At 34.5% G+C, this 26,749-nt stretch overlaps 1 protein-coding gene across 3 annotated transcripts in view; it reads right to left on the bottom strand.

The window, feature by feature from the left end:
• COL11A1 (collagen type XI alpha 1 chain) overlaps window positions 1-26,749 on the bottom strand; it is a 224,976-nt gene that overhangs the window by 66,701 nt on the left and 131,526 nt on the right. For all 3 annotated transcript variants that reach the window (XM_044944634.1, XM_025288198.2, XM_044944633.1), the window contains exons 36-41: window positions 25,767-25,820; window positions 19,566-19,619; window positions 14,009-14,062; window positions 11,225-11,332; window positions 10,734-10,823; window positions 10,418-10,471 (exon numbers count right to left, since the gene is read on the bottom strand). In XM_044944634.1, coding sequence (XP_044800569.1) covers window positions 10,418-10,471; window positions 10,734-10,823; window positions 11,225-11,332; window positions 14,009-14,062; window positions 19,566-19,619; window positions 25,767-25,820 — 414 coding nt within the window. The remainder of the gene's footprint in view (window positions 1-10,417; window positions 10,472-10,733; window positions 10,824-11,224; window positions 11,333-14,008; window positions 14,063-19,565; window positions 19,620-25,766; window positions 25,821-26,749) is intronic.

Raw genomic sequence — 26,749 nt, 5'->3', positions numbered from 1 at the left:
ACCACTCTTTATGCTCAGGATGACAACCTCCTCTCTCCAAAGTTGTATTATTCTGAGAATTTAAATCATGAGACATCATTCTAAATATTCCTTACACAGTTACCATTGTACCCTGGGTTTTCTACTATTATTTTCTGAAGGCATTAATACAGCATTTGTAACTGAATTTTGTCCTGTAAATACTCATGATTTGATTTCATCATGAATATTTCCGAAGCTTAAAATAATAACTGTATTACATAATTATAAATAATAATATACTTAAGAACATAATTACACAATTAGATATATGCACTGGTCTTTTATAAATTATGGATATGTTAAAAAATTTATTTTCTAAATAAACTCATGGGTAGTCAGTAGAAATTTACTAAATTTGCAGATGAATATCAATTGAATATATACTTTCCACAGAGGATGTGGTATATAATTGAGAAATATGTATTATCTTAACAAGACACATTATAATTGACACATGAAAATAACTCACAGCTTTTACTTAAGAAAAGAATGCTTGTTAATTTTATAGTGAAGTATATTTAATATCCAAAAATAATCAAATAAATATTTTCACATATATCAAGCAGAGAAACAATGCTAATTTGAATCATTGATAATATGTATAGTTGGTAGATATAATATACTATCTTTATTGCAAACTTAACTATTTTAATTACTCCCTGAAGCATTCCTAATATTAAATTTCAGATTGCCATCTTGCTTGTGAAACCTGCATTAAGATTAACAATAAAAACACTTTGCTTCCTTGAAGTTAAAAAAAATTGCTTACAATCTTGTCACAGCTCATTAACTATGAAACAGTGGATTAAAACAAGAAGAGACATTTCCAATGAATATTTTTGCCCTAAGGTACAATTGCAATTTCTTTCCCATTAGTTATTTCAAACATACTATGTCTAGATATTTTTGATAACAGCATATTCTGCAATGATTTTATATTACATATCTATAAATGGAAAAGTGAAAATCTCTGATGATGCCTACTGATTAAACACATGCTATTACAAAGTTACAGATCTTATTTAAATATTCCCAGGTCAGTTTTTAAAAGAATAAGTCTTATGAATCCTTTAATCCCAGTTGAATCACTTATGAAAGTTCATTAAAAATGAAAATTTAAACCCACTATCAAAAAGAGAACCATTTACACATTTAACAAAAATATAGAGAGACTGTACTCTCTTGTGACTCAGATAGGATACAAAATGTATTATGGCAGGTATCAGCCCTTAAGAAACTCACAGTGTAAATGCAATTTTTCCATAAAGTGTAGACATTTACAGCTACAGAATTTATTGCATTGCTCTATAACTGGCTATAGTGAAGAACAGAGGGCTTTATATTTGTCAGATAAATGAACAATTACATCTAAGAGGAATACTTTGAGTTTAAGCATAGTTTAAATGGATAATGATAGTCTCCCAAAGGTAACAGTTTTGCTTGTTTTTTATATTGATCTACAGCCCTTCAAGTTCTGACTGGCACATAGCAAGCCCTAAGTAATGGTGTCAACTGTGTATGTGATCTTTTCCTTTTTAGCACTGAAACCACTGGTTTTCCCAGCTTGAACAAACTGATTAACTTCTATTTGGCTCAATTTTCTCCCAATAAAATGGAAACAACAATAAATTGCCCTCTTTTTTTTTCTAGTATTAATGTATTGATACATCTAAAGTCTGTCTTAAACTTGGAATGCAACAGATGTTGGAGTACTGTACATGAACAGCTTTAATCCAAAAGTAGATATGCAATCTCAAATGATTGTAGAAGTGAAATTTTATAAAAGAGAAAATTAAGATAAAAATTGATATGCAATATATCTAAGACCACACCGTTAAGAGCAGAACTTTTCCCACAAAATAGTATTTTTAATCGTAATTTAACTTTTTGTTTACGTACTCAACAATATAGCAGTGATACTGTCCCATCAAAACTGCTTAACTAGAGAGAAAAAGAGGCTACAAGCTATAAAAATATTTCCTCAATTTAAATTGCAATGGACACAAGATAAATTAAAAGCTTCCCAGACGGCACTAGTGGCAACCAACCCCTGGGCCAATGCAGGACACTTAAGAGACGCGGGTTCCATCTCTGGGTAGGAAAGATCCCCTGGAGAAGGAAATGGCAACCCACTCCACTATTTCTGCCTGGAATATCCCATGGACAGAGGAGCTGGCAGGCTCCATAGGGTCACAGAGCCAGACACAACTGAAGTGTGTTACACAACAGCAAAGGTGTGTAAGGAATTACAAAAATTATGATGGCCATAATATCATTAAGTATATTCTGTTATTTTAATACTACATAGCAAGCACTAACTGAAGATTGGACATTTGCCTATTTTTTAAAGACAGAGGAATTTACATTTTTCTAATCAGTGACCTTTCTTTAAGTTTGTGTTAGCTTTATCGTCTTCTGAAGTCCTTTTCCCTAAACTTTGCAATGGTAATAAAACAAAGTCAACAGCATCAGCTTATTTCCTTGGAGCAGTGAGAATAGTGATTATTTTTCTAACTCTTCACACACAGGAGAACACCAGACAAATACTTTCTGTTATGTTCACTAGGTGTTTCACATTCTGAGAAGCATTTGTAAAAAAAAAAAGGTAATCAGAGAAATCATCTCATCTGCATTCAGTTAAAAGGCAGCCCACTAGAGAGAAGGGAAAAAAAAAAAAAAAGCACAAATACAAGTTCTTAGGAACACAGCTAGTTACACAAGTACGAAGCAAAATAAGAAAAAATCTAGGACTCTCTTTTTAAAGCCAAGTTAGTCTTCATGGCAAAACTAGTTTGAGGTAATTCTCACTCTCCAGATTACATGAATTTGAGATCAGATAAGCTGAAAATTGATGCTTTTGAACTGTGGTATTGGAGAAGACTCCTGAGAGTCCCTTGGGCTGCAAGGAGATCCAACCAGTCTATCCTAAAGGAAATCAGTCCTGAATATTCATTGGAATGACTGATGCTGAAGCTGAAACTCCAATACTTTGGCCACCTGATGGGAAGAACTGACTCATTGTATAAGATCCTGATGCTGGGCAAGATTGAAGGCAGAAGGGGACGACAGAGGATGAGATGGTCGGATGCCATCACCAACTCAATGGACATGAGTTTGAGTAAACTCCAGGAGTTGGTGATGGACAGGGAAGCCTGGTGTGCTGCAGTCCATAGGGTAGCAAAGAGTTGGACATGACTGATAGACTGAACTTAACTGACTGAAGCTGAAAATTCAGATAAAATATCAAGCATTACTAGAATTTAAAACATAAGTACTGAATGACTAAGTGAAAGTCTTACAATGTCTCAGTCTTCAGTCACTGATCCCACAACCACCTCTCTACCTGATTAATCCTGATTGTATGCCACCTATGGTCTAAGTGGATCCCAGTATAGAAAGTGTACTTCATCTTTCAAAAGAATAACATGTGACCCAGTTAGTAAGCGAAATCCTTCTAAAAACTTGTCTAGCTCCTTGTTTGAGGAATAAGTAAAATGCCAGTAAAGAAGAAGGTTCTCTGGAATAGGAGGTGGGGAAAAATTAGAATAGGAATTATGATAAGAAGGGCATATACAATTCTAAAGAAGAGACAATAACAGGAAGAAATAATAGCACATAGAGAGAAAAAGAGACAATCGTCAGAGGACAGTTATGAAATAGAAGTCACAGAAAAGAGACAAAGACTGATAACATTGCACAGTTGTGAAATCTTGGATATTTACTTTCTAGCAGCTATGTATCTGGCCCCTCTCATACACATTCTCCATATTAATTCCCACTTTTCTAAGAGGTAGGGGTGAGAGTGAGAAATGTTCTTGTAAGGATAAAGGGCTTTTAATAGCACACTATTATATATTTTTTAAATTCTCCTCATTTTTAGAGAAATAAATGTTTGCAATGAGGGTTTTTTTAAAAAAAAATTATTATTATTTTCATCTTCTGGCCATGCCACGTGGCACATGGAATCTTAGTTCCCTGACCAGGGATCAAACTTGTGCCCCCAGCATTGGCAGATCAGAGTCTTATTCACTGGACCGCCAGGAAAGTCCTTGAGGGGTTTTTCTTATCAGAGAAATAAAAATATGAGGGAGAGATTATTTAGGGAATACATTTTCCTTAATTTGTTTTATGAAATATATCAGTGGTAAATGCAATCTGAGAGCTTGTTTGCATAATCTATTTGTATATACTGTATGTTAACATAAATATAAAATGTTTACTCAGTCTGTGTTTAACATATGAGAAAAATGCTGTGCTGCCTTCCTCTCTTGCTGTTCAGCCTCTTGCTTCTTCCTGCCTTCTGTGTGCATCAAGACATCCATTTAGTCAGTAAACCCCTTGAGAGGAGAAAACATGCCCTCCTTTGACGGGCATCTATTACCAGCTATTGTGTATATCATCATGCATACAGAGAGCATTTGGTTTAGGCCAGACTTTAGAAGCCCAAAGGAACAGTATCCCATTGGGATAATTTTGTCCGTCTTGAGCAGGAGCACTAAAACCTGCTTCTCAATATGCATACACTCCTAGTAGCTAGATCTTCAGAGAACTTTGATGATGAAATACCAATTTTTTGCTAAGAGGACTAAAATAGTATTGAACACTTCAAGACTAAGTCAAACTCATAAACAAACTTGCTTTTCATAGACAAAACTGATTTTTATTTGTATTTTGAACTCTAACATAATTCCTTTAGGGAAAAATCATTGTTTTTACCTTCTTTTCTTTGTTCTTTTAATAGATTACTCATTATTTACTATGTTGTTTTATCTATTTCACACCCATCTTCTTCAGTAAACCATAAGCTCTATGCAGGAAATGTCCATTTAATGAATCTGTAAAACTTCAGCTTAATAGATTGAATGGCATATTCATTATTTAATTACAGTTTTTCATAGGAAAAGATTTACAGCAGCTTACAAGGAAGACACAACTAAAAGATAATATAAATAGGAAAAGTTAAAAAAAAAAGAAATGTAGGTAAGAAAAATAAACAAGTAACTTTTTATTGGCAAAAAGTAGGACTATCAATATTAGTAATCTAAAAATTCATACTAGAGACCTAGTTTAGAGACTATGCTTTTCCTAAATGTAGATTACGATCCATGGATGGTTTATGAGGTCAGTGTAATAGGTCTTGTCTAGTTAGAACTGGACATGGAACAACAGACTGGTTCCAAATTGGGAAAGGAGTGTGTCAAGGCTGTATACTGTCACCCTGATTGTTTAACTTATATGCAGAGTATATCATGCGAAATATCGGGCTGGATGAAGTATAAGCTGAAATCAAGGTTGCTGGGAGAAATATCAATAACCTCAGATATGCAGATGACACCACCCTTATGGCAGAAAGTGAAGAACTAAAGAGCGTCTTGATGAAGGTGAAAGAGGAAAGTGAAAAAGTTGGCTTAAAACTCAACATTCAGAAAACTAAGATCATGGCGTTCAGTCCCATCAGTTCATGGCAAATAGATGGGGAAACAATGGAAGCAGTGGGAGACTTTATTTTTGGGGGTTCCAAAATTACTGTAGATGGTGACTGCAGCCATGAAATTAAAAACACTTGCTGCTTGGAAGAAAAGCTATGACCAATCTAGACAGCATATTAAAAAGCAGAGACCTTACTTTGCCAACGAAGGTCCATCTAGTCAAAGCTCTGGTGTTTCCAGTAGTCATGTAAGGATGTGAAAGTTGGACTAGAAAGAAAGCTGAGAGCCGAAGAATTGATGCTTTGGAATTGTGGTGTTGGAGAAGACTCTTGGGAGTCCCTTGGACTGCGAGGAGATCCAACCAGTCCATCCTAAAGGAAATCAGTCCTGAATATTCATTGGAAGGATTGATGCTGAAGCTGAAACTCCAATACTTTGGCCACCTGTTGCAAAGAACTAACTCATTGGAAAAGACCCTGATGCTGGGAAAGATTGAAGGCAGTAGGTGAACGGGATAACAGAGGATGAGATGTCAGTATCACTAACTCAATGGACATGAGTTTGAGTAAGCTCTGGGAGTTGGTGATGGACAGGGAAGCCTGGCATGCTGCAGTCCATGGGGTAGCAAAGAGTCAGACAAGACTGAGTGACTGAACTAAGCAAGATGATACCATATATCTTCTAAAAAAAATAAGAATTACCATGAACAAATTTTCTGAATAAATTATAGTTTTCATCTAGAGAATCAAAAATTTTTGGTCTAAATCTTGGTAATTTGAAATAAAAAAATTCAAAATCAAACCTCACATACGTGTACTTGATTTAAATGGAATAAACTATGGCTTGTTTAGCATTTGCTATGGAGTAGGAGTAGAATGGAGAAGGCAATGGCAACCTACTCCAGTATTCTTGCCTGGCAAATCCCATGGACAGAGCAGCCTGGTAGGCTGCAGTCCATGGGGTCGCTAGGAGTTGGACACAACTGAGCGACTTCATTTTCACTTTCCACTTTCATGCATTGGAGAAGGAAATGGCAACCCACTCCAGTGTTCTTGCCTGGAGAATCCCGGGGACGGGGGAGCCTGGTGGGCTGCTGTCTCTGGGGTCGCACATTTCCTTCTCCAGGGGATCTTCCCAACTGAGGGACTGAGCCCACATCTCCTGCATTGCCAAGCAGATTCTTTACCATATGAGCCACCAGGAAAGTCCCCTCACTTCACTTTTATTTCATGGAGTAGGAACCTCATCATGGATCTCTTTACAACATTTTATAGAAATTACAATAGCATAAAGCATAATCAATGTGGATATCTTTCCTTTTAGTGGTTCCTTTTCCAACTTTGAAGAAGACTTTTAATTTGTTGATGCCTATAGACTTGGATATGTTATTTTATTGTAAGAATAGATTTTAATTCCAAATAAATAAACTCACAGTCAGCATTTGTAGAGCATTTCTATCAGCAAAGTATAAAAGCGTTTTAAAATCTTTTGTTACTACTAAGAGGCTTTGAGCTTTTATGTGAGAGTTTAGTGTTTGTTGTTCCTGACCAGATGAAATTAACCAAGTCATCACTAAAGTGTCACTCCCACAAGGACACAAGCTTGAAGTCATCATTCTGTTTTCATCTTCCTCACTACCCATATTCAGTCTTAGTAATAAATCCTACTAAAGCGTCTGCCTGCAATGCTGGAGACCTAGGTTCAATCTCTGGGTCGGGAAGATCCCCTGGAGAAGGAAATGGCAACCCACTCCAGTATTGTTGTCTGGGAAATCCCGTGGACACAGGAGCCTGGTGGGCTACAGTCCACGGAGTCCCAAAGAGTCGGACAGGACTGAGTGACTTCACTTTCACTTTCACTTTCATCCTGGGCCACTGACTTCCTACTGCCTTATATTGGTTCACTCTTTTATCATGACATTGATCACTGAAATTTTATGCTCAACAAGTCTCTCTCCTCTTTGTTATATATATTATACACTAATGACAACTTTTCCCTTAAAACTTGATTAAATTTTTTTACTCCAAAACACTTTATTGTAGTTTTCATAATCCACTTACTCGAAAAACTCCAGATCTTCAAATTATTTCGGTTTGGCATTTTAGAGCTTCAGTAATCATATGACATATATTTCTGCATTACATTATGAAAGTATGTAGCAGAGCACCTGCATCCTAGAAATAATTCATCACACTTTAGTCCTTGTCTAAGATGCCCACTTTGGTAAGACCAGATGTTCCCTAAACACCTTATTCCTTTCCTGATATCATTCTCTTGATCTTACATAGTTTTGTAATCTTCTATACTCTGTGAAGTCAAATTCAAGGACCACTTCCTGCCTGACACTCGACTGATTTCTCTTCCCCTGCCCTTGAATAATTAATATTTGTTGTTTGTATATCATTAGGCATTTAATCACTGGCTGACTCATAGTTTTATTTAGTTTTAAGTCTCTTAAAGGTGTATATTCTGTGCAGCTTAATTGTACACTAGGAAGTATGTAGAAATCGCCAAATAAACAGTTCTTGATGCTAAATGAATAAATATTAGATCTTTTAAAAATCATATTTACTATGTTCTTTCAGATGTAACCAGATAATCAATTTATATCCTGTTAAATTATATCTCTATCTCCTGGTCGTATTATGTACCTCATAAATATATTAATTTCAACTGTCCAAAGAACTGGGATAACATTGTTTGCTTGAGTCCTAAAAATAACTTAAAACAACTTAAATGCTCTACTCATGATTCAGGTTTCACAGATGCATCACCATTGATCTTAAAAAAAAAAATGAATCCATATTACAAAATAAAATTCACTTTAGAATCTAAAGTTCTGGGTAAATAGATTGCATTGCACTGAAAATTTTGAAGGCTCTACCTATGCTCAAAGTGGCTTTCAGTTGGTTTAGTGATAAAGAATCCACCTGCCAATGCAGGAGTCACCGAAATGTGGGTTTGATCCCTGCGTCTGGAAGATACTGTGGAGGAGAAAATGGCAACACATTCCAGTATTCTTGCTGGGATAATATCATGTACAGAGGAGCTCAGTGGACTACAGTTCGCAGGGTCACAAAGAGTCAGACACAACTGAGCCATGCATATAAACATCTATGCTCAAATTTAAGCACTTCTGTCCAATTCAACTATTTTTCCCACTAGTGCTACCACCACTAACTGATCAGGATATCTTAAAATGTTCTATATTTTTATGAATATCAAATATTATTTTTCTTTTTAAAAAATCTTTATCAGATATCCATACCACCATAATCATTGTACTATGACATTTGTATGATCTCAGATTAAATATAATGTTAATCAATCTGCCAAAGATTATATTGTTATTTTCTTAGTATTATTTATGTTGTACACACTTAACTCCAATATCAGGATGTATGATAAATTTAAATATGGAGATATGGAATGATTATATTGACAACACTGTGCTGTGAATGGAACCAAATTAATTCAAGGAACTTACAGTCTTAATGAAAGAGATAACCAAACATATTCCAATGCAATTTCTAAAATATAAATCATAACAAAGAGAACAAAGGGTGAAGAGATTTCACTAATATATGAAATGGAGGCAAACTGTCCAAAGATGACCTTATGGAGATTTAATGTTTAAACTTGATCTCTATAGATGAGTAGGATTTTTTTTTTCAAATAGAGATAGGAAAAATGGGGTTTCTTAGAAGAAGAAAAGTATATTCTCAGCAAAGTGTAAAAATTGTGTTAGTATGATAAACAAGAAGTTCAATGCGTTAAATAGGGTAGAATTAGAATGTAGGCTTTCAGGAAAATAAAATAGAAGATAGTGACAGCGATCAAATTTTGAACAAACTTCTTGGTCATAATGAGGGGTTTGGTTTCCAAAGACAGTGTGGGACCATGAGATATGTATAAGCAGAAAAATGGCACTCTGTATTCCCTGGTGGCTCAGACAGTAAAGAACCTGCTTTCAATGCAGGAAGTCCGGGTTCAATCCTTGGGTTGGGAAGATCCCCTGAAGAAGGGAATGGGTACCCACTTCAGTATTCTTGCCTGGAGAATTCCATGGACAAAGGAGCCTGTAGGCTCTTGCCTAGAGTATTCCATGGACAGAGGAGCCTGGTGGGTTATGTATGGTACATGGGGTGGCAAAGAGTCGAACATGACTAAGCAACTGACATTAACCTATAATTCTAGAATCAGTGGGCAAAGCCAACTGAAGAGACTAAAAATGGAGTCAGGAGGTAGGTTAAGACACTATTAAGCAAGGTGAGAAAGGAAAGAGTCTGAACAAAGGTGATGGTAGTGGAAACGAAGAAAGGGGGACAAATTAAATAAATATTTTGGAGGTGGAGCTGAGAGTTTAGGCAACTTTCAGCCTTTTAGATTGGTGAAATAAAACGGAGAATAAGAAGAAACCACTAAAAATGATAGCTTGGCTATTGTTGGTAACTTCACAGATAAGAATGAAGGTAAACTTATGGAAAAAAATAAAGGCTGTATTTAATGCTTTCTGGAAGATTGATACATATCCTAAGAAAATAAAAATCCAATATTTACAAATTTGCCAATTATTTCATAAGGTTACAATGACTAAAGCAATCGAGATAACAAATAAAGTGGATACATACCTTTCATATTTATGTTTTTTTAAAAATAAACATTAATAAAATTCAAATACTCAGAATCAGACAAATTATGATATATTTTCTCAGGTATTTCAAGAGGCAAGATAGCTCCTTTCACCTCCTGACAGCAGTGGTAAAATAAATATTTTCAATCATCTAAGCACTTCTGTTTCTGCACTCATGAGAGCATGCAATTAGTAGAGACCAGGCATTGACTGATTTGATTGACATATGTTTATTTTCTCTTCCACACACTGTGGGATCACAGCATGAGAGTAATCAAAGAAGTGCTGTAATTTGCAACTATGGATTGCATGGCTATTTTATAATCATACTTACAACTGGACCTGGTGGGCCCTGGGGACCTTCTCCTCCTTTCAGTCCAGGGGCACCCTGGGAAAAGTGAAAAGCAAAGAAAATGAATTGATATGAATTGAATATAAATAAGAGGTGATGTATGACTGAAATAATGAGAATGTTAGGAAGTGATTCCAGACACAAATACATTAATCTATTGCTCTATGTTTTACCACAACCAGTGCATATGCTCACATATTTCCCTTTAATTACTCATGAATCTTTATTTAGTTGAGACCAAAAGAATGCTTCTAAAAAGCAATCTTATTTACATGTTTCATTAATATGTTAATTATACCTGAGCTCCAGGAAGCCCTCTTTCACCTGGGAAACCACGTAGTCCTGCTGGTCCATCTTTCCCTGAGACACCTTGAGGACCTGGGTCACCCTAAGGAATATAATATACATCCATCATAGGAAGTAAACTTACATGCTCCCAAAAACAAAACCGTAATTACCTCTAACCTAGTGTGAGTAAAGTTTGAATACCATTTAATGATGAGAGTAGTGTGTGGAATGTCACATACATTAAAACGAACTAACCACTATCTACAGCTGAGTGTACATGAATGGGTGGTTTTATGGTCAATGAAGCTAAATGTTCTTATATTTTTGTTCGGTCATGACTTGAAGTACAATAAACTGAATATTTTACTAAGATATCTTTCTGACATTCATTTAAATACTACACCAATATTTAGAGAATCTATAGACAAGTAATAAGAAACTATAGTAAAAAGTAAATGGGTGATTTCAGCCAAGAAAATTCCAACAGCATGGTGTATGTACCTTTGCACCTTCTTTTCCTGCAGCACCAGGAAGACCTTGCTCCCCAGGAGGGCCAGGAGGGCCAGGATGTCCACGTTCACCTATTGGACCAGTCTCACCAGTTGGTCCCTAAAGCAGATAAACAAACTTCATCAGATTGTTGTTGTTGTTGTTGTTGTTTTTTGGCAAAGATAACAAATATTACTCCCTTTCACAAAGGTATATCATTTTAAATTATTTTCATGGTGTCCTACAAAATTGCATATAAAGCATTGAAAGTAAAATAGAAGTCTGAAAGATTATGTATAATCTGGATTAAAATCTGAGTGCGTAAAGGGAATATATAGAGAAATTTAAAGAGCTGTTTTCTTTGTTTAATACCAGATTTTTTCAGAGTGAAGCCAGTCTAAATATTGTTAAAAACCATTTTATCATTATAATTTCATCTCCTTCCCTCTTTTTATATAAGATGTCAAATAAATTTAAAAGTAAAAGAGGCATTATTAATACCACACTGGTAGCTAGTCAGTGAATCACTGCTTGATAATAAGCTCAAGTTCCCTGGAACCGAAACAACCAAAGTGGTTCTCCTTAGAATTTCCATGATTGGAGACCTTCCAATTGTAAATCTACATTGATTTGATAGTCTAGAGAATGTTTCAGGGGGATCCTGAAAACCATGGATTTCAGTTGGCAATTCCTTCAGGCCAAAGACTATAACAAATAGCCCACTGCCTTAAACTGCTGCAAATGCCAAAGTGAAAAATGTCAGGTCATTTATGTGTCCCCTGAGTCGCGCCATTCTGTGGTGCTAGACTTTAATGACCTTGCAAGTGTAAATAGAGAATGGTCACCAGTCACTCTCCATCTCTGCTTAGAATAAAGTTAAGGATATAAAGGGAAATTTTCCAGATGCTAATGTTGTTAAACAGTCCAGTGTGTTACTTAAATTGCTTATAGGCTATCATTCTCTCTTATTTTTCTAAAACTGCAACAGATTCGTACCTTTTGGTCTTGGATTAGGAAAAAAAAACAACACATCTACCCCAAATTTGGGTGTACCTATCTAGATTTAAATTCTTTTAATTATGTATTGCTGAAAGCCCCCAATTTATCATTAATGTGCAAGCATTTCTCCCCAAAGGAAGTTTTCCTTAAACATCAATCAGAATTTCAATGTAATGGCTATCACCAAGACGAAAATGAGGAGTGATTTACATGAATGTACAAAAAAAGGAGTGGATATCAAGTATTGCAATCAATATTGCTCCTATTAAATCACTTCCTATGTCCTAACATGAAAATATGATTAAATCTGAAATAGGCTATTGAATTTTCTTAAAGGACCAATGAAGAAAAATAATCCAATGAAGATGCATGATCATAACACATCTGCTATTTTTATGCCTTAAAGTAAGAGGACAAGAAAGGACACAGTTTTCAGAAACCAGATGTTTGCATTAGGCAGAGATAAACTTTCAAAAATGTGAGGATCTGAAAATTTCAGTTAAACCCCAAGTTGTTTACATTCTAGTTGGGGCCCTAATTCTACTTCTGTTCATAAGTGACGTAATAGGAATCATTCGTTTAGTTAAATTATCACAGAAAATTGTTTTGAAGTTGTTTGGAATAAAGAAAAACAAAAGTATTTTAGAGGCTTTTTTAAAATTGATAGGCAATTAATTAAAAGAAAGGCTCAACATATACACTCTGAGAAGTATGCAAAAAGAGTATCATGCACACTGTTTTTTCCTTGATAAAGTAGCAAACAGAAATTTCTTTGGTTCAAGATTGACCTATGAAATTAAAAGGATCAGCCAATCCAAGAATTCTTCATTTTTGCTTCTATCACACATATTCCTAGAAAGAAGATACATATTTTGTTTCTGTGTTTTGTGTGTGTGTGTGTGTGTGTGTGTGTGTGTGTGTGTGTTTGAGTTATCAAAGTATTAAGAACTAATTATAGGCTGAGAAAAGACTCTTTAAAGCAATTAAGTAATTAAGACACTTTACTGCTCTGGCTCTTTTACTATAATTTGTTAGTAGCAGGGGTAAAATTCCAGCTGAGTACACTAAATGTGTCTTGTCCATTCAATATGTTATGCCAGAATAAAAACATTGTTTTCTATCCTCACAAATTATTGTCTACAAGTATTTAATACTATAACTCAGGGTACTACCTTAAATTTTGATATTCTCTCTGCCGCCTCTCTTGAAAGAGCTACTTGTCTTTGCCATTACTTCTATCAGTATACACTCAAAGATTACACACTCATATTTTACCACTGATGGAAATCATTGTTAAGAAAACAGAAATTTTAAGAAAGATGTAATATAATACAAATTTTAACATTTTAGAAGAATTATGTTAGAAGATTTGTATTTCTAATATATTACACACGTAAATTTAATTTATACTCAGAAAACTGAAGTCATTTCAGAATCTGATATCTCTGAAAAAAGATAATGGTCAATCTATTTTAAAAGTATCTTTATGTTTTTAGCAAATGATGTCATGATCAGGCTTTTGTGTCACCTTCATTGTGAACTTTCTGACTTATTTTCATTATTTATTTTATTTTTCTCTTTTATTCATTCAGGCAACTGAAAACTTGCTTTCGCTAACTAATGGTTTTCCGAAGTTCATTTGATGTAGGCAAATTGCATATATTTAAATACCATTTAAAATATAAAAATATATTAATACTAAAATTCTCAAAATAAAATAAATTTCATACAACTTAGCAAAAGTTAAAATATAAACAGAAAAATAAATCTTGTTAGGAAATAAGTAGTGGAACGTACCTGTGGTCCAACAACACCCCCTGGCCCAGGAGGGCCGGTCTTGCCTTGAAATCCCTAAGGAGAAAAAACAAAAAAACTATAAAAGCTATCCAGGACACAAAACATAAATTATAATTCTCTGAGATAGTTGAATAATTCACTCTAAAAGGAAGCCATCTTTTGGCTAAAAATTTCTTGCCTCATAAATCCCATGGACAGAGGAGCCTGTTGCAAATATCCTACAGTTGATAGGGTTTCAAAAAGTTGGACACAACTGAGTGACTAAGCGTGCACACAAGCACTTGTTTCTAAATGCCTATAAATTATTACATTACAGTTCTCTTTACATTTAAAAGTTATTGTCTTCACTATTTTATACTGTAGTTCTATGATTATCTTCAATAAGCTTAAAAAAGAAAATAAAAAAATGTGATGAAGCTGGAGCAAAACTGTGCTCTTAGCCCTCTTTCCCTGTGTCAGACAACACAGAAATTTTAATCTAGAAACATTTATGGATGAAATAAGTGATGACTTAGACACTATTTGTAACAGTCCACTGGTTCTTCATGCAGAGATAAATCTACAGTCTGTGATATCAATACATTTCTCTTTCCTCCGTTCCAACAATCTCGTAAAATAAGATATAAAAATAAATTTATAAAAAGATTATAATAGCCAGGACATGGAAGCAACCTAGATGTCCATCAGCAGAGGAATGGATAAGAAAGCTGTGGTACATATACACAACGGAGTATTACTCAGGCATTAAAAAGAATACATTTGAATCAGTTCTAATGAGGTGGATGAAACTGGAGCCTATTATACAGAGTGAAGTAAGCCAGAAAGAAAAACACCAATACAGTATACTAACACATATATATGGAATTTAGAAAGATGGTAACAATAACCCTGTATACGAGACAGCAAAAGAGACACAGATGTATAGAACAGTCTTTTGGACTCTGTGGGAGAGGGCGAGGGTGGGATGATTTGGGAGAATGGCATTGAAATATGTATAGTATCATATATGAAACGAGTCGCCAGTCCAGGTTCGATGCACAATACTGGATGCTTGGGGCTGGTGCACTGGGATGACCCAAAGGGATGGTACGGGGAGGGAGGAGGGAGGAGGGTTCAGGATGGGGAACACGTGTATACCTGTGGTGGATTCATTTTGATGTATGGCAGAACCAATACAATATTGTAAAGTTTAAAAAATAAAATTAAATTAAAAAAGAATATTTTACATGATTTGTCACCATTTCAATATTTTATCAGTTTTCTTTTCTTAAAACCCAAAAGAATATACTTACAAATGTATCTTACATATATTGTAGTCATTAGAATAAAATCCAGCACATGTGAGCTTATGTACTCACTAAATAAGGCCTTTGGCATATATTCTGGTATATTCCTCTAGACTATTTCTCTAGACTCCTGGGTTATTTTCTGCATGACTGTATTATGAATAGCAAATTTCCTTCTCATGTGAGTTAATTTACACTTAACAGTTGGAGAAAGATTCAAAATGCTGAGAGAAAAATGTGCCAAAGAACTGAATTAAAGCAAATAATATTTGCAAAAGTTTTATTCACTATAACATGAGATTGGAAATAAGAAAGTTAGAAAGCAAGGGACAGAAACTGGCTCCACACTTTTATCATGACCTTCCTGATGATTATTATTCCATTATTTATAAAAATGAAACTTAAAAGCAGTAAAAGAAAAACATTTCTATTTGTAATTATTTAATTGATGTTCCAGGGAAAGAAAAAAAACAAATTTATCCTATTTTTAAAACACATTAATTCTTAAAACCCTCAGGTTTCCACTTTACTTATCAATCACAATAACAAAATTAATAAATTCAAGGGAAATGCATTATATAATTTATTTGGCATTTTATAAACAAAATAATAGCTTTATTGCTTAATTTTAACTTTTTGGGAACTTAATGGTTTGGAAATTAGTACCCACATAGGTAAGCACATATATATAGTTATATTATAAACATATTATTTTATGTTTTACTTTTCCACTGAGAGCTAACAGCTCTTAGCAGTTATTTTTACCATTTGTTTACATCATTTAGTCCCACATCCTACCTACTCCTTAGATGGTCTCAATAATTTCCATGAAAACAATCCCTATTAATATCTGTGATTCTGATCAACTCCTCTGCAACAAACTATTTCTCACCCTCTAGTCTCTGCTGAGTCTTAAAACTCTCTCAGTAAGTGCCTACTTGACATTTTCAATGCCCTCTCATGCTTTCACTGAGGAAATTCTGTGAAAAAAATGTGTTACCCAGACTTGTACTCATACACCCTAAGAGTGTGCTAGCTCATCTGAGTGACAGACAGATTTGTAAGGAGCTGGAAAACAGCTCTGACCATATGCCAGCTCATTCAAAATATTTAGAGTTTTGCAAGTATCTAGTAAATTTGACAGTAAAGATCTTACATATAAAATACGTACAAAAAAGCTTTTATAGATCAAAATGAAGTGTGATTATTTAATATTGCCATATACTAAGACTAGCCATTTATTTTAGTATGTTAAATTATGTTTTTCAAAATTCTTAAGAACAGAAGTGAATTCGATACATGGCTATTAAAAACATAACTTCTATTCTGATCACCTGTATGATCAACACACAATTTGGCTCTGCATTTCTAAGAAAAATGTGGGTTGTTTCAGTATAATAAAACGGTCTCTCAGTTCAGTCTCTCAATCATGTCCGACTCTTTGTGACCCCATGGACTACAGCACACCAGGCCTCTCTGTCCATCACCAACTCCTGGAGTTTACACAAACTCATGTCCATTGAGTCGGTGATGCCATCCAACCATCTCATCCTCTGTCGTCCCCTTCTCCTCCTGCCTTCAATCTTTCCCAACATCAGGGTCTTTTCAAATGAGTCAGCTCTTCACATCAGGTGGCCAAAATACTGGAGTTTCAGCTTCAACATCAGTCCTTCCCATGAACACTCAGGACTGATGTCCCTTAGGATGGACTGGTTGGATCTCCTTGCAGTCCAAGGGATTGTCAAGAGTCATCTCCAACACCACAGTTCAAAAGCATCAATTCTTTGGCTCTCAGCTTTTTTTATAGTCCAACTCTCTCATCCATACATGACTACTGAAAAAACCATAGCCTTGACTAGAGGGACCTTTGTTGGCAAAGTAATATCTTTGCTTTCTAATATGCTGTCTAGGTTGGTCACAACTTTCCTTCCAAAGAGTAAGCATCTTTTAATTTCATGGCTGCAGTCACCATCTGCAGTGATTTTGGACTCTAATTACTCCTAAAAAGCTTTAAATTGTAAGATGTCAGAATGAACTTTCAGTTTAAGGATTTCTGAATGAGGACAAGTCTCAAATATAACAAAATAACTTCTTTAAAATAAGGAAACACATATATATCAAAATATAGCTGCCCTAGATTCTGACTCTTGTACAAGACAATCTTATGAATCAAAGTCAATACAGAATAAGGTGAGCAAGAAAGGTTCCTGAGTATAAACATGACTCATTGTTGTTCTTTAAGTGAATTTGAAAACAGAAATATAATTTTCCAGAAATAATTCTAGCCTTTATTTATAAGAAACTACGAGGTGAGAATACCTATCTTAGAATCATTAGTTAACATGTTAGTTTTCCACTTTGTTTAACTTTAGACATTAGTATCACCAACTCAGTGGTGATGAGTGAGCAAGCTCTGGGGGATGGTGAAGGGCAGGGAAGCCTGGTGTGCTGCAGTCCATGGGGTCACAAAGAGTCGAACATGACTGAGGGACTGAACAACAACAATAATATTGTTGTTCTCTATAGAAGCAGAAGCTCTTGATTAAACTGAAGACAAAGGGGTTTTATAATAATAATTCTCTAGGTACCCCTTCCTCAAAAGACATTTTTGAAATATTCTAAAGTTATTCCTAAGAAGCTACACCATGACTTAGAAATGACTGCAATATTTGAATGAGAATGCATTTGCAAATTTGAGTGTGTATTATCCTTTAGAGAGCTCATTTCTTGTTCACCATGCAAATGTCATTCCCAAGAGGACCCCCAAACAATTATACTCTTTGGCCTCACTAAATCATTCTTGATTTTGCTGTATAATCCAAGACTTTGAGGTTTACTAAATCTGACTAAAACCAAGAAGTCGTTACAGGAAGAATTGTCATTTGGTGAGCAAAACAAGAATTGGCTGCTGCTTCCAGATTGTTTTTCCTATGCAGAAAAGCATTGTGTTTTCAGATCTGTTATTCTGTACTTCAATTGAACTCCTAATATGTACTGATGCTGGCAGAATACCCTAGGATAATTTTGAGACACGTAGTCAAAGGCAGTCTGTCTTGTGGTTTCTTTAAGAAATCTGGATAAAATTAATCAATGTTAAGAGCCAAGAATTGAAATCAAGGAAAGATACTAATCCTCCATGATGATTTCTGATTAGATTACCATCCCACTAAAAGAGCCAGATTGGAGAAGGGAATGGCAACCCACTCCAGTATTCTTGTCTGGAGAATCCCATGGACGGAGGAGCCTGGGGGGCTACAGTCCACGCGGGTCGCAAAGAGTCGGACATGACTGAGCGACTTCACTCACTCAAAAGAGCCAGATACAAGGTTTTGTAACAGTGGCAGAATAAATACACAAAACCATCAGGATTCTTAAACCATAGTTGAGATGCCAGTTTTCCCTCTGCCCCAATCACTCTTACATAAGTTGTTCAGACAATCTGTTTAATGTTATATTCCTCATAATTAAGCTACATTTTTTTTCCATTTTATTACCTCATAGGAGAGGGTTTATTTGACATAGTTCTAGGCAAATTACAGATTTATGGTTCCAACTTCAGTAAATATTTCATCCCTTAATTTTGGATACAAGAATCTATTATCTGAATGGTTTATTGTAATGTGTCTCCTTTAGAGACTAGAAGGGTGAAAGACTTGTAAATGTATCTGTAAGCAAAGACTTCAGTGAAAGGATCAAGGATGACAACCTTATGGAGGGATCCAAATAATAATGACATCTTTTCCATCAGCAAATACCCAAAATGCTCTTATTGAAAATAAGGAAAATCAAGTAATATGCATGTCCCCAAATAATCATATTCATTTAGGTATTTAGCCACAAAATGGGTCTCTGTATGGATTTTAGGAGAAGGCAATGAAACCCCACTCCAGGACTCTTGCCTGGAGAATCCCACGGATGGAGGAGCCTGGTAGGCTGCAACACGACTGAGTGACTTCCCTTTCACTATTCACTGTCATGCATTGGAGAAGGAACTGGCAACCCACTCCAGTGTTCTTGCCTGGAGAATCCCAGGGACGGGGGAGCCTGGTGGGCTGCCATCCATGGGGTCGCACAGAGTCAGACATGACTGAATCGACTTAGCAGCAGCAGCAGCAGTATGTATTTTATATATATTTTAAAAAGATTAAATGGATTTAATTTTGGTATTGTCCTTAACCTGCTATTTGACTTGTTAATAATAAAGTATCTTTCTGTGAAATGATGAGATGCCAGAGATAGAAAATGTTAATCAGAAGAGTGGGATCACTTACAGTCTCTCCACGTTGCCCAGGATGTCCTGGCAGGCCATCTTTTCCAGGTGGTCCCTGAAATCACAAATATTCAACATCAAATGTCACAAGTATTTCTTGAATCATTTTAGAATCTAAATATAATGTTAGACAATTTTCTTATATCTTCATTAGATATGCTATTTTGATGTTCTATTGATTTTATATATGGTAGTATATGTAAAGGGGCTTCCCCAGAGTCTCAGTGGTAAGGAATACACCTGTGATGCAGAAGATGCAGGATAAGTGGGTTCAGTTCCTAAGCTGAGAAGATACCATGGAGGAGGGCATGGCAACCCACTCCAATATTCTCTCCCAGAGAATCCCATGGACAGAGGAACCTGGCAGGCTAGAGTCCACAGGGTCACAAATGTCAGACACGATGGAAGGGACTGAGCACAAGCAGGTACTATGCGTATATATCTCTTTAGTATAATTCTACGAGCTTCTCTAGTGGTTCAGACAGCAAAGTCTGCCTGCAGTGCAGGAGACTAAGTTTGATCCCTGGGTCAGGAAGATCCGCTAGAGAAAGAAATTATTACCCATTCCAGTATTCTTGCCTGAGAAATCCTATGGAGAGAGGAGCCTGGCAGGCTAGAGTCCATGGGGTTTCAAAAAGTTGGATATGACTGAGTGAATAAACCACCAGATAGCTATAACTCAGACCAACACAATATTATAAAACTGTAATCTGAGTATTTTACATTTAAATTATTTCATTAGCAACTATATTTTTAAAGAGCATAGCCACATATTTGTATTTTATTTTTGCAAAAATAATAGTTCTTCAGTACTTGACAAATGAATATTTTCCCTTATTTTTGTTGTTATTTGGTGAATATTTTTAATTCAATTTCCTGTGCATCAAGACTTGGATAATAGAGACAGATGGTGTCCTCTAGTGGTGGTCTGAGCTTCTAACTGACAAGAATGTGAAAGAAATAAAAATTCTTACAAACAACAGCATTTTACTTCTCAGTTGCTTCAGGTAAAGAAAACAAGGGGCACCACTAATTTTAGAAGTTACCAGGCCCAATTTTTCCCTGTAGCTTTTCTTAAATACCCTCTTGGAAGCATAACGTCTCTTAAACACTGGAGAGCACGTCCACTGTGCTATCACTTTAGGTAAATGATGCTGTCTTTGTCATGACTGAAAAAATAAATGAGGCTCATCAACTAAGAATTTAAGGTAAAAACCCTGAGAGGGTTGTTTAGATACTTAGTAGATATAGATGGCTTCTTTAGAATGCATTGTGGATGACTCATCCTACACAGAAACCATTAAGCATCAAGTTCAAATTTCAAAGTATGTATAATAGGCATAGGCAGAGATATTCTTAGATGAGAATGTCTGGGTAATTGAAGGAAATGATCACTTCAATGACAACATGTTTAACGATAACAGGCATACCTCTCGCAGTTTAATTATTTGAATAATCCTATTCAGGTATTAAAAATACACTATTTACGTAAACTTATTTTCAAGTATCAATTCTTTGTATATGAAGTTTGAAAAAAAGTATTTCCAAATAATATCATTTTCACAGACAGCTTTCTTCCACTGGAATAAGACTTTTTCTAAGTTGGTTGTAACATCTTGGGGAAAGGCTTCCTGATGGTGACTAGTACCAGCTCTCTCCCTGATCTCCTCTTTATTGACACACTATTTAAATTACCAGCTCTAATTAAAGCCCCTCTGATATTTCGCAAGAACATTGCTTGCTCAGTGATTTGCTCGTATTTTCCAGGACCATCTCAGTGATTCTTCCCCAAAGATCTTCCCCAAAGACCAAAACTGGAATGTTTTTAACCAAGTCCCCCAGCTATTCTTGGGCATCACAGACCCATTCTTTCTTTCAAAAACATATATTACATACTTATGTGTTGGGCACTAGGTAATCATAATATGAGATACAGTTCTCAGTTGGGAGGTGAAACACATAAATAAGTAATTGTTACTGGATCTTGTTTAGGTTCAGTATTTCAAAATAGTAAATAAAAACAAATCCTACTATTTTGATACATATGGGAATAGATGTGCCATCAACTGGGATTAGTAGTAAAACTTTTAAATAAAATTACAGGGTGACTGCTAAAGGATAATAAACATGAATCAGACACTTTGTTCCACCCTGCTAAAATGCATCTCAAATGATGAGTTTTGCAATCAGTATAAGCTATTTATAGGGCTTCCCGGGTGACTCAGAGGTAAAGAATCCACATGCAAGGCAGGAGACACAGGGGACAGGAGTTCAATCCCAAGGTCCAGAAGAGCCACTCCAGTATTCTCTCCTAGAGAATCCCATGGACACAGGAGCCTGGCGGGCTACAGTCCATAGGGTCACAAAGAGTTGGACATGATTGAGCATGCAAACACACATAAGCTATTTACACTTGTTTAACATTTGTAAATATAAAAGTTAAATATCTCATTATATTTGCTGGTGTGAAATGTATAGATAATACTTTTATTGCAAAATATTACAATGCTTTAAAATAAACTTAGATCTAAATAACATAATCTGAGATGAATGTAACATGATTTTTAATGGCTTTCCTAGATATTCTATGGGAGCAGTGTTTAATAGACTATATAAAAAATTCATATCATCATTTTTCTTGATTTAAGTATGCATTCCTAATATTAAGTGATAAATCCTAAATAGTTTTATTGACTCCAAACTACTATCCAATAAAATAAATATAGTGGCCAAATAATTTGATGGCATTAATTTAAAAATGATAATATTATTGATCAAAATAGATGGACATTTGATGTCATTGGAGAATGTCAGTGACAACAAATTGATCTAAGTGGGGTTGTGTGTATATAGCAAAGTAATCTGTGTAAAGATACTTAGAAATAAATGTTAAGAATTTTTTCACTTCTCATTAGCACTGTCTTGATTTCTCTATAAATAGAAGGTATCTTATAGTAGTCATGTTATAAATCTTATTAATCACCAGAGTTAACTTTTTCTTAAATGTGGTAACTATATGCTGACATTGGCTTGAGATAAATAGACTCTAAACATGAATATTCCAAGTACCCCATACGTATCTGTGTGAGTATATATATATAAAATATATATATTTCATTTATTTATACATACATATATAATATATATACATTTCCTAATTATAATGAAAATGAATCAGTTAATTTGAAGGAAGAGGAGCTTGGTTCAATCCTTCTACCTGAATACTTCCTTCTAAATATCAAAGAAATGAAGACAGTTCTTTCCTATATATTATAAAACTGCATACCAGAACAAATGATAGGTACTTTATTTCACACTCGAATGTTTCATTTGTCAGAGAAATAGAGTATAAAAATCATTTTGTTTAGCAGTGAAAGCAATGTTCCTTAACAGTGTCATGTCTCTCTACCAGACTGCATGCTTCTCAAGTGTAGGCATTTATTACACTTCTAATACTTAAGAGGCAAAATGCATGCATGATCAATGACTCAAAACTTGAAAGATACATGAGGGAATGGACTGAAAAAAATCTGAGGAAAAATGGCATTCTGTGACAATAAAATTATACTACATGAGAGATACTTCTTAAAAGTTTGTTCAAATATAAATGGCATGATAATGTTGAAGTTATACATACCACTGGAATTTATGTTGCTAAACAATAATCTATGAGCATGGCTTAAAAATACTTATGAATGGATCTTATGTGCACAATTTTGCAACAGTATTTTCATTTCTCTATATATGCAGCTTTTCATCATTTAATATTACATTTAGAACAAAACTGAAATAGTAAACAGCATTACATGCAGGTAGTATCTAATTATCCTTTGTTTAATAATAGGTATTTGTGTTAATCCTTTTATAACATTATAATATAGATAATAGCCTTTTTTATATGTGTGCAGTAATATCAAGATTCTTAGTGATAAAAATAATATTTAAAACTTAAATCAATATTTTACCATAAATAACCCATTTTCAAATATGTGAGCTAAAGTCACATTTGAAAATAATCAAGGAAAGAGGGAGTTATTCAAACTCAATAAAAGTACTGGAGAACATTTTATTTATTTATAAATGATTTTCAACATGTTTAAAAGTAGAATGTACTCATTTGTAACATTTATTTAGGTTTTAAACAACTTAATTTAGTAGTGTTTTTTTATGCAAGATTGTTATTGAACTATATTTGGTAAACTATAATTATTTATATTAGATACATAATTATTAGAAATTAGAAATTTTTTTAAATGTTAGCATCCAAAACGTCTTATATAACTTCCTCATACAAGGTGCATGTTGTAGTAGTTTGTAAAAAAGATTCAGTTCAAAATCAGTTTAAAACATGCAGCCAAAAATCTGTATCAGTATGTCTCTAAATGAAAACATCCAGGATGTGAGTAAAACCGTCAGTAATTATTTACAAGGAATTAGTTATTTGTATTATTGCATTGAAAAAATTTTGTTCTCAAATCATTGACTGAAAATTTTAACTGTACTCAGTTTCCTACAGAGTAGGTCATATTCATATTCAAATATATTGGTCTTAATCTCAAACTACTTTTGAATTCACTATTGAAAGTAAGGCCCATTGACCATTGGCACTGGCATCATCTGGACATTTGCCAGTAATATCAAGTCTCAAGACCTATCCCAGACATACTGAATCAAAACCTACATTTTTAACAAAATACCAACATGATTTATGTGTACATTAAAGTTTGAATAGCATTGTCTACTCTGGACTAGAACAGTGGTTCACAAACATTAGCATGTATCAGAACTACCCAGAGGGCTCATTAAGACACAGACTGGGCCCCTCTCCTTGAGTTCCAATTAAAGGGGTAAGGTGGGAACAGGACACTGCATTTCTAATAAAGTGCTCCTGATCTTCTTGGTGGCCCGTGGGGGCCACCCTGTGAGAACAATTTCCTTTGATAGGTGGGTGCTATGGTTTGAAAGGCTGTGTCCCTTTGAAATTCATATGTTGAAAGCATAACGCTCAAATGTGATGTTATTAGCAGGTGGTACCTTTGGATGGTGCTTATGTTATCTTCGTGGAACCCTCAAGAATGGAATGTTTGACTTATAAAAGTGGCTCCAGAGAACAGAAAATGAAAAGTCTGCTACCTGAAAAAGGGTCCTCACCTCATCACTCTGGGACTCTGATCTCTGACTTACAGCCTTCAGAACTCTAAGAAATAGATTCTATCATTTATACACTTGACAGTCTATGTTTTCTTTGTTATAGCAGCCAGAATGGACTAAGGCAGTAACTTGATACTAGCTCTTATAAATAAATTGAATAGGTTGCCGAAAAAGGAGAGAAAAAAACAACTGAGCACGTGCCATGTCCTATATTCCCATAAATATCTGTGTAAAAAGAAAAAATTTCAATTAACTTTGTGAAAATATTTGACTAGGATAGTCTAAAGACTGTGGCTGTAAATAAATTTTATAAAAAAGGGAATGATTCAAGAAGGGTTATCATTATATTTTCTTAAAAAATACATTATAAAGGCAAAAATAGTAAATACAAATAATAGATCTTAATGTGATATAAGTAATATCAGAACATTGGAGGATGATTTTGAAGAAGGATGCATTGGATGATAAAAGATAAAAGAAATTAATACACCAAATATTTAAGATTCAGTAATAATTTTTAATGCCATCAATAATACTCATTGCAGTAGAAGAGTAGTTGAGAGAATAATGTTCATGTTGTTCTAGTTTTGATATACTTTGAAGGGATGTTTAATCAGATATATCTAAATTATATTCAGAAATGTTTGATAAACTTCATAAGCTCAAAATACAAACTCTGGCATTAATCACCAATTTGTCTTATGGGCTTCCCTGGTGGCTCAGTGGTAAAGGATCCTCCTGTATGCAGGAGGCCAGGAACTACAGGTTCGACCCTTGGGTTGGGAAGATCTCCTGGAGGAGGGCATGGTAACCCACTCCAATATTTTTGCCTGAAGAATTCCATGAACAGAGGAGCCTGGCAGGCTGCAGTCTATAGGGTGGCACAGAGTTGGACACAACTGAAGTGACTTGGCATGCACACATGCATTTTGTTTTTATAGGAATTTGTATCAATATTTGTATCCAAATATATTTCACATATAAGCTGTGACTTGCAAAATTTGAAAACACTATCAAGTGAAGAAAGAGAAAGAAAAACTATGACACTTACAGGAGGGCCTTTCGGTCCAGGGAATCCAACTGGACCTTGAGGTCCTTGAGGACCCTGAAAAGAAAAAGCGGTAGGGTAATCTAAGCATATGCTTTAAAAGAAACATCTTTACACTCTGAAGTTTATTTCTACAGATAAAGAACAATACAGACTACAGCTTATTTACCATAATGGCAGAACTATGGGCAATACAATGAGATAATCTATGCTAATGTATAAGCAAAATGGATGATTTTCCACAAAATTCAGTACTCAAAACTGCACATCACATAAGTGGTCTTAGCTTAAGAACACTGAAAATATTTAGAATTCATATTAAAAGTAAATAGAACATGGGTGTATCAGGAAACCTTGTAGATAATCTATTTTCAATATTAGCTAAAAACATCTATAAATGGAAATATTTCAATTCAATAGACTCCCCCAAATTATTTTTAAAATTGACTCTATACATAATTTGACACTACAGTCATACAAAATTAAAAGAAAAAAATAAGTGACTATCTCAAAAAGACCATAGAGGACACCTTTAACTAATCTCTATATTTAAAATGTATTTGTTTTTGAGGATATTGCTATCTCATTTTATTCATGTATAAGCTTCTTTTGTAGATAAGATGAAAATACTATGTCCCAAATATTGAAAAAGAAATACTTATGCCACAAATTATCCATTATTTATGCAAAATTCAATTTATTTCAGTGTGTTCATTTTTTGTTTTTATTCTGTTTTATTTTTGCTAAAAGTTTTCATTTTAGACCTAAGTAAAAACTATATTAACTAAGTCCTTAATGGTAGGTATTCATGCTCTGCAAATCATGAGTATGAGGGATCATATTTAATTTGTAGAATATCCTAATGAGTGCATATAAATATATATGTATATATACATATATAATATATATTGTTTGTACATATAATGCTATATATATATACATACATAAATATATTGTTAAGGAAGGTCATTAAAATGGGCAAATAT

This window comes from Bubalus bubalis, chromosome 6, assembly GCF_019923935.1.
Source record: "Bubalus bubalis isolate 160015118507 breed Murrah chromosome 6, NDDB_SH_1, whole genome shotgun sequence".
NCBI classification, from domain to species: Eukaryota; Metazoa; Chordata; class Mammalia; order Artiodactyla; family Bovidae; genus Bubalus; species Bubalus bubalis.
Note: the sequence above shows the minus strand (reverse complement) of the source record. Positions and strands in the feature narration are given on the sequence as shown.